Here is an 18009-nt window from a genome sequence, read left to right as displayed (position 1 = left end):
ACATGGCAAGTCCAAGGCAGGCTCTGAGCCCAGGGTCCTGCTTAGGCACTGGGGCTGAGGGGCCCATCTTCACTTCTGGACTCTTTGAGGGGACCTGAGAGGGACATGGAGGGGACTTGCCCAGCTCTGGGTGTGGCTGACCCCTTTGCCTGTTCCCCTACCACAAACTGGGGGCAGGGGGTGCAGTTTCTTCTCCCAAAGCCCCCACCCCAGTTAGATGCTAAACCTCCTCCAGGGGTGGGTGGAGCAGGATGCCGAGGCTTGGGCTCTCCTCCCATTGGGCCGGCCTCCCCATCCTCCTACTAGCTCCAGGACACAGGCTGGGAAGGGACTGGGGTCACCAGGTCTCCACAGGAATGCACCACAGGGAACAGCGCCCGGCAGCGGCCTCTTTCTCTGATCCAGCTGAGATAGGACCCCCGCGCCCTGAATCTGTCCCTGTCTCTGAGCATCTCTCTGTCTCCTCTCTCTCACACATACACCCTGAGTCATACTGACCCACACAGGCACACCCCGTGGTGTGAACCTCTTCTCACCCTGCCCTGCACTCGTGGGGCTCCATCCTGTCCCCTTTCAGCCACAAGGCCGCCCGAACGGGACAGGACGTCCCCCTGCTGCTCCATGGGTTCCAGGCTGGGGCCCAGCACACACGGTGGGGAGGGTCCTCATACTGGCCAGGCATTTTTCCACCCCCTTGTGGCCCCACAGAGCCCCCTACCCTGCAGGTCCCCCCTCCACCCCAGCTCTGGAGTCTGTGGGAACCAGACAGCTGGGGCCGTCCAGCCGGGCTCGCTTCCTCCCAGGCCTCAGGGGACTGGCCGAGGGAGGAGGGAGCCACAGAGACTGAAGCCAGCGTGGCCGCCTGCCCAAGAGGGGGGTTTCTGGAGGGAACTGGGCTGCCTGCCTGATGAAGGGGTCTCTAGCCTCTTGGGTATCATTTTGTGGGACCCAAGAGCCTCCAGCAAAGAATCCTTGGCTCCCGTCTTCTCTCCCTACACAGGGGACTGAGGTCCCGGAAGAAAGGCATCTGCTTCAGCAAGCCTGGTGTTGGAGGGTGTGGGAACAGAGGTTTCAGGTCCCTAAGTCTGTTCCTCTGATGGGGGACATGAATATACCCACTTCTCCTGCTTCCACCCAAGGGGGCAGCTGAAGAAGGTCAAAGGTCAGGGCTCAGTCTCTTCTGAGCTGTACCCTAGATAGCCACCCCCTCCCACCAAGAGGGAAATGTTTTCTTAAAGAGACACCAGGAGACTTCAGAGAGGTGTTGGCTCAGGGAGGTCTCCCAGTCACGTGGGAAATCCAGACAAGGGAAGTGTGCCTGCCTTTTGAGCCTTGGGCTCCCTGTCTGTGTTAGGGGTGAGGGGTGGCTTTTTAGACCTGGCACACCAGGCTTCAAAAAATGCCCCCCTCCCCCTGAGGGGGGTCACCCTATGTGCCAGCCTGCAGCCTCACTCAAACTGCAAGTTAGGATTGGTTGTGGGGGGGCGGGGCAGGTAGAACCACACAGACCTGGTTTGGATTTCTTCTCTGCCACTCATTTTCCATTTGGAGCCAGAGCTAGTGAGCCCCGAATTCTTTAAGCCTCAAGTTTCCACCACTGTAAAATGGGGATAACATTCTGTACCACACAGATAGATAGATATATATATGAGAAGATATATATGAGCCCAGGACAGGATAAAGACCACAAATGGTCACAGGTATTGTGGCTGCTCATCATGAGGGAGCCAAGTCACAGACTTTGGGGCTGGAGGGTCAGCCACTCAGTGCCGCCCAGCCCCAACCCTGCTGGGCATCTCTCCTGATTACATCCCTCCTCTCTCTCTCTCCCACTCCCTGCTCCCCTTTCCTCTGCCTTCCTGGGAAACCCCCTGAGAAAGTCCCCAGCAGTAGAGAGCCTCACGTGGGACATTTTTATCCGGGGTCCCCTGCCCCTGCCATTCAACCCCACAACCACACCCACTCTACATGGAACCAGGCGTCCTGGTATTCAGCTGCCAACCATCCAGCAGACTGACCCTCATCATCACACTGGCTTTATTGGCCCTGAGAGCCACAGAGTAAATCCCCAGGGGGCCCTGCTTCCCCTCACCCCCAAGTCTGTCCAGAGGCCCTAGGGCTGGCTGAGTGTTCACCGCTGCAATCTTGGCTTCCTGTCCCAGCTGTCGTGAGCTTGCCAGGCCCGCATCCTTTGAGAGCTCCCCAGATCCCAGAGTCAGGCTCAACCTGGAGGGCGTAGTTGGCAGGGGCTATGCAGGGACGGCCTGAGGCCGGCTGGCCTTCACTCAAAGAAGAACATTCCTGGCGTCCGGTACAGGCAGGGGGTCAGCCCCAGTGGGTAGCTGGAGCTTCCCTGGACAGGGAAGCTGCCTGCAACCCAGGGTTCCTTGGGGTCAGCTGGCAGGGGCAGCGGGGCCCGGAGGGAGGCTGGAGGGGTGGATGGTGCAGGGGAGGGGGCTGCTGAGGCCAAGAGGTGCTCCAGTCCTGGGTCAGTCCCCATGGAGAAATTCAGCGCCTGCAGCCGGCACTGGTAGCTGCTCCCGATGGTGGCCTCGGGGGTCAAGATGGGTGCAGGGGCCTTGCTAAACCCCTCAGCCTCAGAGAAGCTGGTGGGAAAGCCAAAAGCAGGGCACGAGGAAGACGAGGTGGCCACAGGGAGCTCCCCTGGGCCTGCAGCCTTGGGAGTGGGCATCTCCTTGGCCTCTGAGGGTGTCTGAGGCCTGGCATCGGTGGTGGCCGGGCACATGCTGGCTGGCAAGGCCCCCACCAGACCCCCATAGCTTAGGCCCTTGGGTTCCAGTGGCTCCGGCGGGAATGGGCACTGTCTGCTAGCTGCGACGTCAGGGGCTCCTCGGTCCTGGCTGGTGGCTCGGAGGGGTCCACGGCGCGCTTTGGTGGGGCCCTTGGTGCCCTCAGCACCTGCCCGTCGGGTGAAGCGCCGGCGGCGGCGCAGAAAGCTTCCATGCTCAAACATGTCATGGCAGTCGGGGTCCAGCGTCCAGTAGCTGCCCTTGCCCGGCTTGCGGTCATCGCGGGGCACCTTGACAAAGCATTCGTTGAGTGACAGGTTGTGGCGGATACTGTTCTGCCATCCCGGCCGGTTGTGGCGGTAGAAGGCGAAGCGGCCCATGATGTAGCGGTAGATGCCGCTGAGTGTGGCCCGCTGCCCTGGAGAGTTCTGGATGGCCATGGCGATCAGGGCGATGTAGCTGTAAGGAGGCTTGGTTGGCTCGGCCGCAGGGGCCAGGGGCCCGGGTGGGGGTGGCTGCTGCATGCTGGCCGGGCTGGCCGGGCTGGCCGGGCTGCCGGAACCGCAGAGGCCAGGCACGGTGTCCAGGGCTGGTGTCCGGCACAGCCTGCCCAGGCTGGTTAAAAGGCCCACTGGCCCAGCCTCCCAGCCTGGAAAGGCAAAAAGGGGTGGGCCCGCCAGGCTGCCCTCCCTTCCTCCCGCGCTCCCCTCCCCCCAGGCCCAAGAGGGGCGGGCAGGAGAGGCCAGGATTGGGAAGCTGTGAGCAGCTGCCCAGGGTGAGGAGACATGGGAGGGAAGGGACTGAGACCCTCAGCCCACATGTGCTGCCTGGTGGTGGTGGTTGAGGACGGATGGGATGTGCAACTGGGCGAGACAGAGACAAATAAAAAGAGATCAAGGCAGAGATAGAGAGAATGAAGAAAGGAAGGACAGAGACGAAGAGAGGTGGGGACATAATAGGGAGACAGGAACACACAGGAGACAGAGGCAGAGACAAGAGACAGCAAGTAGACAGCAAAAGGGGAGACACTGAGAGCCAGCCCCATACACGTGCGCACGTGCACACGTGCACAGAGCACAGAAAAAGAATCACTGAACAAGAGAAAGAAAGAAATCCACAAAGACAGGACGAGGGAGACACACACACACACACACACACACTCTCAGGAGAGAGGAGAGGTAGGATCTGTGAGCTCAAGCACAGGGAGCTTTGTGAGAAGAGCCTCAGGGCCTCTTGAATCCCCACCTCTGGTTTCCTCTTTCTCCTTTCCTCCTCTTCCCAGGCCCGTGATTCTCTTTCTCCTCCCCGAAGTGCAGAGCACTCGGGGTCACACTGTTCCCTGCCCTTCTAGCACTGGGGTCTGCAAGACGTGGGCACCTGGGGTGGTCATGAGAGCCAGCCCAAACCCGGCTTGCTGGGCGCTGGCGCCCTCTAGTGACTAGAATGGGGAGGACAGACCTCAGGCCAGAGACATCCCCCTTCCAAGAGGCTCTCAACCAATTCTCTGGCAGAGCCTCAGTTTCCCATCTCTAAAATGGAGCTGATGACTCTGCAGTTGTCCAGGCGGTGGCAAAGCTTACACAGAATCCAGTGCTCTTTTAGAGCCTGGCACCGAGTAAGGGTTTGGGCATGACAAGGACTGTCACCTTGAGCTGAGTTTCTCTGATAGCTGCAGCCTTAGGCTGGGGGTACAGTGAAGCCCAGGACAGTCAAGGCTTGTGAAGGATGAAGCAACCTCCACCGTTCTCTTCCAGCCCCAAGCAACCAAGTCAGCCGGCACCTCCTGTGCGCCACTGACATGCCAGGCCAGCTCCCCTCCCCTCTCGACAGTTACTTCTCAGACCAACTCTGCTCCAGAGGCCCTCATAGGTTCTTTTGAGTAGATGAGGAATCTGAGGCTCAGAGAAGTTAAGTGACTTGCCTGACACCTAGTGAGAGACCAAAGCTGTGATTTCAACTCAGAAGTCTGGAACTCCTTAATATACTACTCCTTCTGTGAGGGGCAGGGGTAGAGGACAGTTACTGGGTCACCACTGGGAACAGGTTTGTGACCCCCAAGGGAATAGGGACCATGGTTTGCTCTATCCCCAGTGTGCAGCATTTGCCTGAAATGGAGTAGGTGCTCAATAAACATTTGTTGAATGAATTTTAAAAACAGTGATTTGACTGACTTCTGTCCTTTGCGGAGTCACACAGTTTCTCCTCTGTAAAAGTGGCTTATTTATATATCACTGAAAAATTTATTACATTGCCATCTGTAGGAGAACTCCAATAAATAAAGTCAGAAATCAGAAAAGGTAAAAGGTCTGATATCTGGGGTAGAAAACAGTGACTTAACTGACAAGGCAGGGTCACTGCCTTCATGGTGGAGGGGGTTCCCTCCCTCCACCATTCTCACGGACTCCCTACAACTCACATTTTGCAAAAATTGGTGGGGCTTGGGGATGGGATGGACTCCTGGCTCCCACTTAGGTTCCTATCCTAGGCCTGCCTCGGTTTCCCCAAAGTCAGTATCTACAGGTGGCGGTCTAGTGGTTAGCATTCAAAGCCCCAGGTTCAGGTCAAGTCCTCTGTTTTGGGAGCCCCGACCCCCACTACTTCTTACCCCCTCCAAAGAAGAGAGACTTGTGGCAGGTGGAAGGAGGGTCTGGAAACTCAGAACCCCTCAGAAGTGGGACAGTTCTGTTACTGGTTGGGCTTCAGTCTAAACCATACCGAGGGTCTAATTATTAGTAAACTCAGCCCTCGCTCCTTTTTTTTGGCCAGGCTGTGGGGCTTGCAAGATCTTAGTTCCCCCACAAGGGATCCCTCCAACCTGGGCCCCTAGTAGTGGAAGTGCAGAGTCCTAACCCCTGGAGCACCAGGGAACTCCCAGTAAACTCAGCTTTAAGCAAACTTTATAATGGATCAAGTGCAGTTAGAGTCCACTTTAGGTACTTCCCTGGTGGCTCAGATGGTAAAGCGTCTGCTTACAATGCGGGAGACCCGGGTTCAATCCCTGGGTTGGGAAGATCTCCTGGAGAAGGAAATGGCAACCCACTCCAGTATTCTTGCCTGGAAAATCCCCTGGACAGAGGAGCCTGGTAGGCAACAGTCCATGGGGTCGCAAAGAGTTGGACACGACTGAGCGACTTCACTTTCACTTTTCACTTTTAGGTAAACCAGTGTAGGCATGTCCGACTCTTAACAAAAAGATCAAGCCTTGTTTCTGTCCTAATTGTTATTTCTGGAGCCTCAAGATTGAGTTTGATTTCCAAGCCTGATGCCTCAGGTCTAGCTGTCTATCTCTGCGCCTGGTTCCCAGGCTCCAGCTTGGTGGCTGAGTGGTTGAAGGCCGTGACTGGCTTCCACTGTCCCAACCTATCTTAAATCCCCTGGCTCAGTTGGTGCAGGACTAGGGTGGGATCTATACCCTGTGGGGAGTTGCTTTAGCGGGTATGGTAGGAGGAAGAAGCCGCTTAGGGCTGACTCAGCTGTGTCAGCAGGTGATTGATGCTGTCAGGGATGCTAGGCTGGGAACCTGCCACCCGGGCACCTGGCCGTGGATCTTCGAGTGCAGGAGGAGCTCCCTGGCGAAGACTGGCTCCACCTGCGGGGTGGGAGTGAGGTGGAGGAATGAGCCAACCTTCTCCTTACCCACCCACTTTGTTGGGGGGCGGGGAGTGACAACCCATTTCCACGTGCATTTTCACACAGGAGGTCTTCCAGATCAGAGGTCATATGGCAGGTCAGGGGTAGAGCTGGGACTGGAGGGAGCAGCGAGAGGCTATTTAGAGGGGCTGGGTGGGGGGTGGTTCTCCGATGGAGCGGAAAGTGACTCACATGGGCCATAATGAGCCGCTCCTCGGGCTGGTCCGGGGGCCCCGGGTACTCCTCACCAAAGCACAGCCGGATCTGGTATTCGGGCTCCGGGCAACCATCTTGTAGGTGGGCTCGCAGTTCTATGGGCACCAAGATGGTGGGGTCTGGGGTCGGGGGATCCCATCTGGTGCCCACTTTGTGCTCATATCCCCTGACCATGTCCTGTAAATCCACATCCCCCACGTGCCCAGGCCCACTTCCACATCCCTATGCCTGTCTCATGTCTCACTTCTAATTCTCAGGCCCTGTGCCTTGTGCCCTAGGCTCACTATCATGCCCACTGCCACTCACCTATGCCTATCTTGTGCCCAGTGCCCCAATGCCCACCTTATGCTTAATGCCCTAAGACAACACGTGCCCAAGTCCTAGGTTTCTGTCCCACACCCAGCGTCCCAAGCCCGCCACAAGCCTACACCTCCACCTCCTACAGGCTCACGTCCGTATTCGTTCCCACTCCCGGTGTTTCTGTGTCATGTCCTTTGTTTCCAGGCCCATCCCAGGCCCAGAATTCTCAAACCCATGGCCCGGCTGTCGCGCTCTTACCCGCGAGGAAGCGGCGCGTGTCGAGCAGCTGGCAGGTGCGCTCGCGCTCCAGTTTGTTGGGCTGCGCGCGGTGCGGGGCAAGCGGGCCGCGCCAGTACACGCGGCCCTGGCAGAGGCGCTTGGCGAAGACGCCCTCGGGCGCCACCCACAGCAGCACGCCGCGCTCCAGGTGGGGCAGCAGGCGCCGCAGCACGTGGGCGCTGGCCGGCGGCTCCGGGAAGCGAACCTGCGCGACCCTCGGCGGCGGCCCCAGGAGTCGCTCGGCGGCCGCGGTGGCCGCGCGCGGGCTCAGGCTGCAGCCCTCAGCCGCCAGCGCTGTGGCTTCGCGCACCAGCTCCGCGCGGTAGAAGAGGCGCACGTGCAGCCAGCAATCTGCGGGAAAGGGAGCGGGCGCTGGCTCCCTCTCCATCCACACAACCGGGCAGGGGACCCAGCGGTCCTCCCGGCCCCCACCTCAGGAATTTTTGACACTCTCTCCCGTTAAGTGATAATAATTCTAGCAGTAGTGGTGGTGGTAGTGTATAGTTACAGCTTCCAGTATAACTACTTTCAACGGATACATACTTGGAACTACCAGGATGGAACTGGTAGTTGAGCTTCAAAATCAGAGTTTGGAGCCATCAGTACAATGGGGGCACGATACTGCTGCCCTCCTAGCCCCAGTTTTTGGAATTCTAGGAGCTTCTTCCCAGCAAGGATTTTAGTGCTGGAAGAAATAATAATAATAGCAACAACAACAAAACAGCAGGCTCCAGTTAGCAGTATGCTCAGTGGTTAGGGCTGTGGGCTCTGCAGCCAGGCCCTTGGATTCTAATCTCTCACTGCCACTTAGGAACTGTGGCCTCTTAGTAACTTTCCCAAGGTTACTGTGTGGCCTTGGGCAGGGTTCTTAATCTCTGTGTCTGGCTTCTGCATCTGTAAAATGCCAGGAATGGCAGTATCTATCTTACAGGGCTGTGGGGAGACTTAGAAGGATGCCTGGCATAAGCTAAGCCCTCAACAAATGTTCGCTCTTGTTATCTGGAGTCTGCATGGGTGTTTTGGGTGGGAGACAGAGGCTATTTGGCTTCAATCCTAGGCCCTCCTCAGTTCTGCACAGTGGTCAGAGGAGAGGGCCTTCCAGTTCCTTACCAGGGTTGCTGAAATCCTCAGACGGCAAAGGGCTCCAGGGGTGGACGGGATTCTGTGCCTGGTAGCCTGGGGAAGGAGAGGAAGCAATAAGGCATTGTCTCACCCTGGGTGCCTTTACCCCTATATCAAGGTCACAGAAGAGGCCAGGGAGGGGGCAGGGTTGGGTGAGGAGACCCAGTCCTTACTGTGGTCAGCCAAAGGGCTTGGGAGCAGGAAGTCCTGCTGGGCTAGCCTGGAGGGCTGCTCCTTGTCTTTATCCTCTGTGACTAATCCGGATCCATCCTGAGCATTGGGAGGAAGGGTGGTAAGGGTAGGAGATGAGACCTGTGGGCCACAGGAGTTCCCAGACAGTCTGCACTGGGGCAGATGGAGGTCTGGGCAGAATGGAGGGCAGCTGGGGTTAATAGGGGCTTTGAGGTTTCAGAGCTGAAGACTCTTTTTCCCCACAGAGGTAAAGAGAGTTGATGAGGTTTTTGGAGATAATGGGGTCAGAGATGAAATTCATTGTGGTAGGGAGAGAAGTGCTAGGACTGAATTAGGAGATGGAGTGACAGAGATGGGGGGCACAGAGCGATGGATGGAATGGGGCACTGGGGACAGTGGGATGAACCAGGCTAATAGGGTGATGGGATGGAGCAATGGACCATAAGTGAAGGAGGAGATGTGTCGGGTGGAGTAAGACTGATGCAGACAGTGATGGAGACAGAGATGATGGGAGATGATAGAGAGCTAGAAGTGATGAAGGTGAAGGGAATACAAGGGAACTAGATTTGGTGGCATGAGTGGGGACATACTGATAGACCCAGTGATAACAGGGGAGAGGCGGTGAAATGGGAGAAAATAGGATTGATGCACATGAGGGATGGAGGTGAAGGTGATGGAGACAATGGGACAGAGATGGTGGAGTTAAGGAGAATAGAAGGAAGGAACTGAAAGTGATAGCAGAGATGGAGTAGAGGCAGGAAGCAGAGCTGATCGAGGGATGGGGACAACGATGGCCAAGACCTGATGGAGAGGATGAGGTGATGCACTGGAGATTGTAGCGGGGGTGGCACGGGTGCGAGGTGACTGGGTTGGCAAGGCTGCAGGGGCTAGAAGGACACACTGACCTGCTCTTCGGTCCTGCAGGCTGGCTCTGTCACTCCTCCCGGGGGCTTCTGCTGGCTCTGAAGAATGCCCTCCTCTTTACCGGGAGCACAAGCCCTGGTAACTGGATGGCACAAGAAATAGTCTGTGGTTTCCTGGGCCCCAAGGTGAATCCCTTCAACCTTGTCTGAGATGATCCCAGCTCACTGCATGATTTCAGGCAAGGCCCGCCTCTCTCTGGGCCTCAGTTTCCTCCTTTTGGAATGGGGAGGTAAACTGTAAGCATCCTTCTGTGTTTACCAGCCCATGATTTTAAGCTCAGTAAGTTCACTCTTTCCCATTTTACAGATGGGCAAGGTGGAGTCCTTATTGCCTAGAGAGCCATTCTAAGCTTCTACCTCCAGGGAGCAGTATGGTACCTGGCTCGTGGGCACCATCAGACAGGAGCCGGTAGACCTTGTAGGGGTTGGAGATGTCCAGCTGGCTGCGCTCAGGTACTTCACAGAAGTCAGCACTCTTGTTGAGGGCACAGCGGAGCCGTGTCTTCCAGGTAGAGGGATCCTCCTTGTCAATGCCCTCTAGGTACTTGCCCTTGTATATGGCCCAGGCCTGAGGATAAGCAGGGGAATAGGGGAGGAATGACCTGGGAGACAGGGCTGGTGCCATGCAAAGGGATGAGGACTGCCTTGGTCCACCCTTCTGTCTCTTTCTCTGCCCCTAGGCTCCTCTGTTCCTCCCTCCCTCCATCCAACACTTATTTCTTGAGCTCCTGCTCCTTGAGCAAGCTCAAATTATAGACTGAAGGGGGAGCAAGACAGACATCCCTGTTCTCAAGGAATGCAAGTCTAATGGGAGAAGGCAGCTGCAAACAGCTGAAAAGAAATAATTATATTCCAAATTATGGATTGTGAGAAATAAAAAAATAATACAATGGGACAAAAAATGATGGCAGTGATCTGCTAGCTGCTGCTGCTGCTGCTAAGTCGCTTCAGTTGTGTCTGACTCTCTGCCACCCCATAGATGGCAGCCCACCAGGCTCCCCCGTCTCTGGGATTCTCCAGGCAAGAACACTGGAGTGGGTTGCCATTTCCTTCTCCAATGCATGAAAGTGAAAAGTGAAAGTGAAGTTGCTCAGTCGTGTCCGACTCTTAGCGACCCCATGGACTGCAGCCCACCAGGCTCCTCCATCCATGGGATTTTCCAGGCAAGAGCACTGGAGTGGGGTGCCATTGCCTTCTCTGGACCTGCTACCTGGAGAGCCATAAATAAAATCTGCACCTACTGCACCATACAAAGTGGACTCCAGATGACCAAAAAAACAAAAGTAAGGTGAAACCATAAACCTAATAGGAGATTATGTAGGAAGAAATCTTCTAGGGGGCAGATAATGTTTCATAAACAAAATTTTGAGGGCATGAACCATAAGGCAAAAAATTTGCAAAGTCTGAATCAGCAGCAAGGGGATAAGATCTAGAACATATGGGAACTCCTGCAAATCAAGAAGAAACAGAGAACAACCCCAAAAGAAAAAAAAAATCTTATCAAAGAACACCAATGAGTGGTTTACAGAAGAGGAAACCAGTAGCCCACGAGCATAGGAGAAGATGTTGTGACTCATTAGTGCCACAGAAGTGCAGATAAAAGTATGAGATATCACCTGTAAGCTTACAAAATTTAGCCAGTTGGCTAAGCCAGGAGTTGGTTGGGATGTGGACACTGTTAGTGGAATGGGGGCAGAGTTTCTGGAGGGTACTCAGGCATGCCTAGTCCAGTTAAGTAAAAGCATAGCCTGTGACCAGAAATTTCAGTTCTCAAGGAATTCTCACAGAAGCTCATGAGGGGACCAGATTCACTGCAGAGTTATTTGTGGTTCAGAAAGCAAATTTGTGTCCATCCCTGGGGAAGTAGATGGGTGTGTGTGTGTGTGTGTGTGTGTGTGTGTAATAGATACCCACTGTAGAGTCTGTACAACATCTAGAAACAAATTAGATGGACAGAGAACAAGAATGGATCTTCAGAGCTGACCCAAAGCTGACCCACAGTACTTGAAATCAAAGTAAGATACAGAATGAGACCTACAACACAAGATGATGTACATAAGGACACACACCAAACAGCAATGCCCACTTTGCAAGAACACATATAAACCAAAGATACTCATTAAACACATTAGAATGACTGTTATGGTTGTTGTTTGCTGTTCAGTGGCTCAGTCGTATCTGACTCTTGCGACCCCATGCACTGTAGCCCACCAGGCTCCTCTGTCTATGAGACTCCCCAGGCAAGAATACTAGAGTGGATTGCCATTTCCTTCTCCAGAGGATCTTCCTGACTCAGGGACTGAACCTCTGTCTCCTACTTGGCACTTGGGAAGCCTGACTGTTATGGTAGAGGGACTAAATAAATAAAAAATAGGAGGGACTGCTTTAGAGAGGGTTATCAGAAAAGGCCTCTTGGAGGAAGCAGCATTTGGGCTGAAGCCTGATTGAAAAGAAGGAAGGAGTCTGTCAAAGAACTAGGGGAAGGCTGTTCTAGGTAGAAAGAACAGCAAGGGCAAAGGTCATGGGGGTGAGCTGGATTTCAAGGAAGGCCAGTGTGGAGCAGAGAAGTCAAAGGGGAAGACAAGAGATGTCTTGCTCGAATTGATCACATTCAGGAATCAGTGGTGGACGGGGGTGGGGGGTGATTTAACCGATAAATCGCACTCAGTCATTGCTCTTGGAGATCCCAGGCTTAGTGGGACACCAGACAAAAGCCACACTTCCCATGTTGGTGTCTCTTGCCAGTGGTGAGACCTTTAAGGCTTGATTTTGCGGTCCGTAAACTGTGCTAATAATACCTAATCTCACGTGGTTGTGGCAGGTGTAAGCTGAGTGGTCTGGGTAAGACGCTTAGCACAGCAGCTGGCACACAGTCCGCGCTTGTTTACTGCAGAACGTGTTCATTATATTCATGATGCTCTAACTCAAAGGTAACCTGGGCTGGAGGCTCGGGGAGCTATCACCAAGCTGAGAGAGGGATCTTTGGGAACATTGCTGTGCCCCCCCCAAGCACACAGAGTGGTGCTTGGCACACAAGAGATGCTCAGTAAATATTTGTGGGATGGACTGAATTTGGCCTTAAAGGATGAGTAGGAAATTGCCAGGTGAAGTGATATTCCTGGCAGGGTAACAGCTTGAGCAAAAGCGTGGCATGAAGCACGCAAGGGACAGTGAGCAGCCTGGTATGACGAGCTGATGTGTGTATGTGAGGGTGTGTATACAGTTGATTCTCATTACTCATGGTACTTGTGTTTCCTAAAATTTACAGAAACACTGAGTAAGGGAACACTGAACTATCGCTCCTAAAGGAAATACAAGGCTAAGTCCTTGTCCGCCTCTGGTACATCAACTGGTCAATACATCCTGTTTATCAACTAGTCAATACATAACCTTGTTTTATGTGTATTTCTGTTGAAAGACACCTTATTGAATATAAACTGTTGATTCATTAACAGTGAACTTATGGCCAACACCACTATAACTCACATCTGAAAGGAACTTACTTTATACAGGTATTTTCTCCAAAAGGCATATCACAGCCTTCCTGTGCTCAGGAGTCCTAACAAAGCTTCAGCACTGTGTGGGCTTGGGGGTCATTTTAGACAGTGAAATCACCAACAGAAAGTACAAAAAGTATCAAAAATGTGGTACTAAAGATTGTCTGTGAAAGGATACCTGTGAAAGGACAGTAGAAGAGCTGAAACTAGGATTGTCACCTTGTTCAGCTTCTGCTGGAAATGTGCATACTGGTGACCCAGTTTTTTGTTTTTTGTTTTTTTTTCATTCTGTGAATGACTGCAAAAGTACCTTGAATATCAATCGGGGGATTATACATAATTTCAGCAAGTAAGAGAATTTGTCAATATGCTATCTGTGAAGAAAGAGGATCTACTGCATGTGTTGGGGGAAAGAGAAAGAGGAATTAAGGAAGAAGACAGACTGAAGCTGGATTATGAAGGCCAAGCATTATCCTGTGGGCTTTGAGGTACCGGGAGGGCGTGAAGCCAGGGGGTCACATGTGTGTGTCACTAGTGGGTTGAAGGATAGATCAAAGCACCCCCAAAGAGGGACAGGAAGGGCTAGTCCACAGAATCTCCCACTTCTGAACAGCACACAGCCTTAAGGTACAGGCCAGGTAACCACCTGTTCGACACTTAATGAGTTCCTTCTGTGAGCCGGGCACTGCGCTCAGGGTCACAACCCATGGGCAGCTGGAGGAGGCAGAGTCATACAAGGCACTTGTAATTCATAGGGAAAGTTGTTCAATGGAGGAAACAGAAGGGATCAGGGCTGACGTGGGATCAGAGCTTCCTCAATGCTTTAAACAAATGAATACATCAGGGGAGGCTTGTCTTCAGTAGGGGATGTTTATGCTGAGCATGATGGGAGTTGGCCCGTAAAGGTGGAGAGGGTGTTCCAGGCAGGGGGAACGGAATGTACAAAGGTCTCCCAGTGAGAGACACAGGAACCATTTGGAAAGTGAAAGAACTATCTGGCTGGGTCTGAAGTTGGGGAGGGAGTGGGGAGAGATGGACAGAGGCCAGAGAGGAGCAGTTCGTGCAGGGCTTTGAGGTCCTGGTGAGGAGTTGGGACTTAATTACAGGAGCAACAGGGAGCCATGGAAGGAATCTGAGGAGGGGAGTGCAGAGGCAACATTTACATTTAGAGTGATCCCTCTGGAGGACAGAGGGGAGAGCCAAGGGACGGGAAAGCAGGGCACCCAGTTGTCCTGGTGAGAGATGGTGGGAATGGATCCAAGTAGATGGCTGAAAGAGCGGTTCTGCAGGAAGAGCCAAACACCTTGGTGATGGGTTAGAATGAGATTGGAAGAGAGGGGAGCAGCCAGGGTTCAGGTGCCTGGCTCTGCAGTCTGGGTGGCGGGTGATGCTATCTCCCATTTTGAAAAGCAATTTTGCAGCGGGGAGCTGACAAGTGTGGTACCGAGGAGGTGCTGAGTTTGAGAGATCTGGGAGTGCTAGACTAGCAGGCTTGGGGCTTGGAGGGGAGGCTGGGAAACACTGGGCTCCATCCTGAGGCTGTGTAAGGAGAGTGGGACACCAGGAGGGAGGCCCAGGAGGGAGTGCTGCGAACACCGAAAGAGCAGGAGAGGGGATGGAGGCTGAGAAGCAGGGGCCCGGAAGGCAGGAGGAGAACAGGTGAGGGTTGGAGTGGAGTGGGCACACAGAGATTCTGGGAACCAGGGGAGACTGTTTCAAGGAGGAGAAGGGGACCACTAGATGCAGACCAACTGAGGCAGGGGAGGGGGTGTCTAAGAAGATGATAGCAATGGCATTCTTAGAGACAATTAGAGACATCAGCAGGAGAAAGAGAAGCCAGGCTGTGGGGAGAAGAGGAGCTGAGGGGTTATGAGTGAGGGCGTTGATGATCAGAAGGCCCTTTCTAGATGCTTTACACTCTGTGAAAGTAGAGGGGAGACCAGAGAAGCAGGAGCTGGAGGTAGCTGTGGTGTTTGGGATGGTGGCAGTGGTCTGGGATGTGGCTGTTTGCTTATTGCTCATGGAAGAGATTCGAGTTAAAACCTTGATGGGAAAGAGACAGTTTGGAGGAAGTTAATGGTGACTGAAGAAAGATAAGGCATTCCTGGAGGAGGTCCCTGAGAAGGGCTGGGGTTGGGAAGCACAGAAAATGTCCCGAAGTTGCTGGGGTTAACAGTTTAGGGGTGGGAAGTGGAGGGAATTTCCACCCATGGCAGTGGTATCTAATTTCCCCAGGAAGAGGGTGAAGTACCCTAGCGGGTGAGGATGGTGCAAGTCATGCAGCGTTTGGCTAATGCTCTTTTAAGAGGGTGGGCTTCCCAGGTGGTGCTAGTGGTAGAGAACCCTCCTGTCAATGCAGGAGACATAAGAGACTCCTGCATTGATCCCTGGGTCTGGGAAGATCCCCTGGAGGACGGCATGACAACCCACTCCAGTATTCTTGCCTGGAGAATCCCATGGACAGAGGGGCCTGGTGGGCTACAGCCCATGGGGTGACAACACCGAAGAGCTGGACACACTGAAGCGACATAGCAGGCACCCAGGGGAGGGTCTCCCATATGTAGAAAACATTATCATCAACCTAGAGACAGCCGAGGTTAAGGGCTGAACGAGTGGCCGGAGGTGGCAGCGCATCAGGTCGCTCCAGGCGCTGGGACCGTGTGCATACAGAGCCCTCCGGGAACCAAACCTGGGACCCCCGCCCCCACTCCCTTACCCTGAAGAGCGCAGCGTCCTGCCGCACCTGGTAACCCTGCTTGGCTGCGTGCTTCCAGGGGATGCGGAAGAGGGTCTTGCCTGCGTCCTCCCAGCGCAGCCCCGCATAGCTCCCGCTCTCGATCTGCGCCACCAGCCATTCTCGGAGGCGCAGGGGACCCCCGGCCCCCGCCATGGGTCGCCGGCTGTCGGAGACCTTCCCTTCGTCCCTCCGCCAGGGGTCGCCGGCCATAGGGGAACGCAGTGCTCCGGGGACCAGGTCTGGGGCGTGCGGGTGACCGAATCCCAGGGCGACAGGGGATCGCGCTCCGGGGCCACCTGGACAGCGCGGAGGCGGCGAAAGCGAAAGTCTGTGTGGGAAGTTTCGCTTTCCTTTCTGCTCCCTGGAGGCCCTTTCGCCCCACCCTGTGTCGCCTGGCCTGGAGGGCATCAGTCCTTACACAGCGGGCAGCCTGAAGTACCGTGGGAAGCCAAGACCCACTGGAGGGTAGAGGGTGGAGTAGCCCCGGGTTCTACCGGTCCCTGGAGCCGGACAGGGGCGGGGGGCGGGGGGCTGGGGGGGGGGGGTGGGCCGCGGGCACCCAGGGTGTCCCTTGCTCCATCCCTGCACCTGTTTTCCTTTCTTCACAGCCTCCGGGAAACTTAGTCTCTTTCCAGGACCAGGACTGAAGAGGTGGGAAAAGCATAGTGCCTACCAAACTAACTCCTGGCAAAACTGGGAGGCAGAGACTGGTTTAAAATGCACACTTCCAGCCTCCAACCTAGACCTGCAGAATTAGATTTCCTGGGCAAGAAGTCAGGGAACGTGAATTTTAAACAAGTCCCCCATGGGATTCTGATCCAGGTGATCCATGAGCCACCCTTGGAGAAATATTTCCTTAAATACTGGGAGTCCCCTTCTTCTGACCACTCCCCGATATGCTTGCTTGGTCTGGCTTTCCTGCAGTGTCTCAATTGCTCACATGTCTCAACAGCATGTGAGATGTGTAAAATTACTGATTTTGTCATTAGAAGACTGAGGTCACCCAGTTAGTGCCTGGGGGAGCCAGTATCTGAATTCGGGACTCTCTGCCCCCAGAGTCCAGGAGCCTAAACAGTGTCCCACATGGCCTCCCAACAGCTGTACCTGGAGTTTATATAGATTCCTGGTGGGGTCTGTGATACCAACCGCCCACCCCACCCCACCCCACCCCACCCCCACCAGAAGTATATGCAATTTTTTCATCTCTATATTTTTTCTGGGTGGCACTAGTAGTAAAGAATTCACCTGCCAGTGCAGGAGATGTAAGAGACAAGGGTTCAATCCCTGGGTCAGGAAGATCCCCTGGAGGAGGGCACAGCAACCCACTCCAGTATTCTTGCTTGTAGAATCCCATGGACAGAGCAGCTTGGCAGGCTATAGCCCACAGGGTCGCCGAGTCAGACATGACTGAAGTGACTTAGCACGCACGTATCTTTCATTAAACTGTCAAAGGGGGATTGTGATATGAAAAAGGTCAAGGAGCTCAGACTGCTCCACGCTGGCTGTGTACCTGGGTAAACTGAGGCTCTGAGAGGGAGAAACCAGCCCTCCCTGCAGCCAGCACTGAGCAAGATGGGGGCCAGCACTGACCAGAGGCTGGGCACTGTCCCTTGTGTGTACCTGCCAGGGAGCTTTCCTCATGCTCCCCACTCTCTGTCCTCATATGGCAGCAGCCACCCAGTTCTGACCTTTCTACAGTCACAGCCAGGATTCAAACTCGGAACTGCAGGGCTCCAAAGCGGCACAGAGAATTTCAGATGGTTAAATACAAGAGTAATACTTGCATCTAAACAGGAGTCTCGATTGTGTCAGGCAATTTCTTCATTTTTTTCAGGGCAGGGGGCAGAGTCATAGTAACGAGGAGGATGGGGTCCACAGCCTGGATTCCAATCCCAGCCCCCCACCCCCAACTTGCTAGCTGACTATCTTGGGCACCAAGACGGTCAGTTTCTTCATCTGTCAAATAGCAAAGCCTACTTCATAGGGCCACTTGCAGATTCCATGAGATGCAGGTCCAGTGTCCAGCACATTGCCTGACCCACAGAGAGTGCTCAATAAATGAGTGATAATATTATTGCGGTTGTTGAGCCAGAGTGTGGTGAAGGTAATGATGAGGGGGGTGGGGAGCATCATGAAGGACCTGGAATATCCTATCAAGGGGTTTTGTTTTCTCCTAGAGATGACAGAGATAATTGTGTGTGCTCAGTTGTTTCAGTGTGTCTGACTCTTTGTGACCCCAAGGACTGCAGCCCACTTGGTTCTTCCTAGCAAGAATATTGGAGTGGGTTGCCATGCCATCCTCCAGGGGATGTTCCCAACCCAGAGGTCCAACCTGCATCGCCACCCCTGAGCCACCAGGGAAC

General features: G+C 54.2%; 2 protein-coding genes across 7 annotated transcripts; both read right to left on the bottom strand.

The window, feature by feature from the left end:
• Nucleotides 1-2020: 2020 nt before the first annotated feature.
• FOXS1 (forkhead box S1) lies at nt 2021-4966 on the bottom strand. The gene has a single exon (XM_086332521.1). The coding sequence runs from the start codon at nt 3272-3274 to the stop codon at nt 2282-2284; it is 993 nt and encodes a 330-aa protein (XP_086188647.1). The 5' UTR covers nt 3275-4966; the 3' UTR covers nt 2021-2281.
• On the bottom strand, nt 2021-16071 carry LOC147360430 (interferon regulatory factor 4-like). 6 transcript variants are annotated; one of them, XM_086332509.1, is made up of 8 exons: nt 15626-16055; nt 9791-9980; nt 9395-9495; nt 8471-8567; nt 8286-8351; nt 7155-7526; nt 6573-6691; nt 2021-6339 (listed from the first exon to the last, which is right to left on the bottom strand). In XM_086332509.1, exons 1-8 carry the CDS (start codon nt 16052-16054, stop codon nt 6229-6231), a joined length of 1485 nt encoding a protein of 494 aa, XP_086188635.1. In that variant the 5' UTR covers nt 16055; the 3' UTR covers nt 2021-6228. The 6 variants fall into 6 exon arrangements, 5 of the variants coding, with proteins under 5 accessions (XP_086188635.1, XP_086188636.1, XP_086188634.1 ...); XM_086332510.1 differs by having other exon boundaries at nt 4968-6339; nt 15653-16062; XM_086332508.1 differs by having other exon boundaries at nt 4968-6691; nt 15626-16071.
• Nucleotides 16072-18009: the final 1938 nt, after the last annotated feature.

This window comes from Bos grunniens, chromosome 13, assembly GCF_055505025.1.
Source record: "Bos grunniens cultivar Pamir isolate PY7600 chromosome 13, Bosgru_T2T1.0, whole genome shotgun sequence".
In the NCBI taxonomy this organism is placed as follows: domain Eukaryota; kingdom Metazoa; phylum Chordata; class Mammalia; order Artiodactyla; family Bovidae; genus Bos; species Bos grunniens.
The sequence above is the reverse complement of the archived record's forward strand: the minus strand, read 5'-3'. Positions and strand labels throughout refer to the sequence as shown.

Coding starts and splice junctions, on each gene's coding strand:
- FOXS1 (XM_086332521.1), bottom strand. CDS start 3,274: ATGCAGCAGCCACCCCCACCCGGGCCCCTGGCCCCTGCGGCCGAGCCA.
- LOC147360430 (XM_086332508.1), bottom strand. CDS start 16,054: ATGCCCTCCAGGCCAGGCGACACAGGGTGGGGCGAAAGGGCCTCCAGG. Junction 9,981..15,625: donor AGGACGCTGCGCTCTTCAGG/GTAAGGGAGTGG, acceptor GCTTATCCTCAG/GCCTGGGCCATATACAAGGG. Junction 6,692..7,154: donor CACGCGCCGCTTCCTCGCGG/GTAAGAGCGCGA, acceptor TGGTGCCCATAG/AACTGCGAGCCCACCTACAA.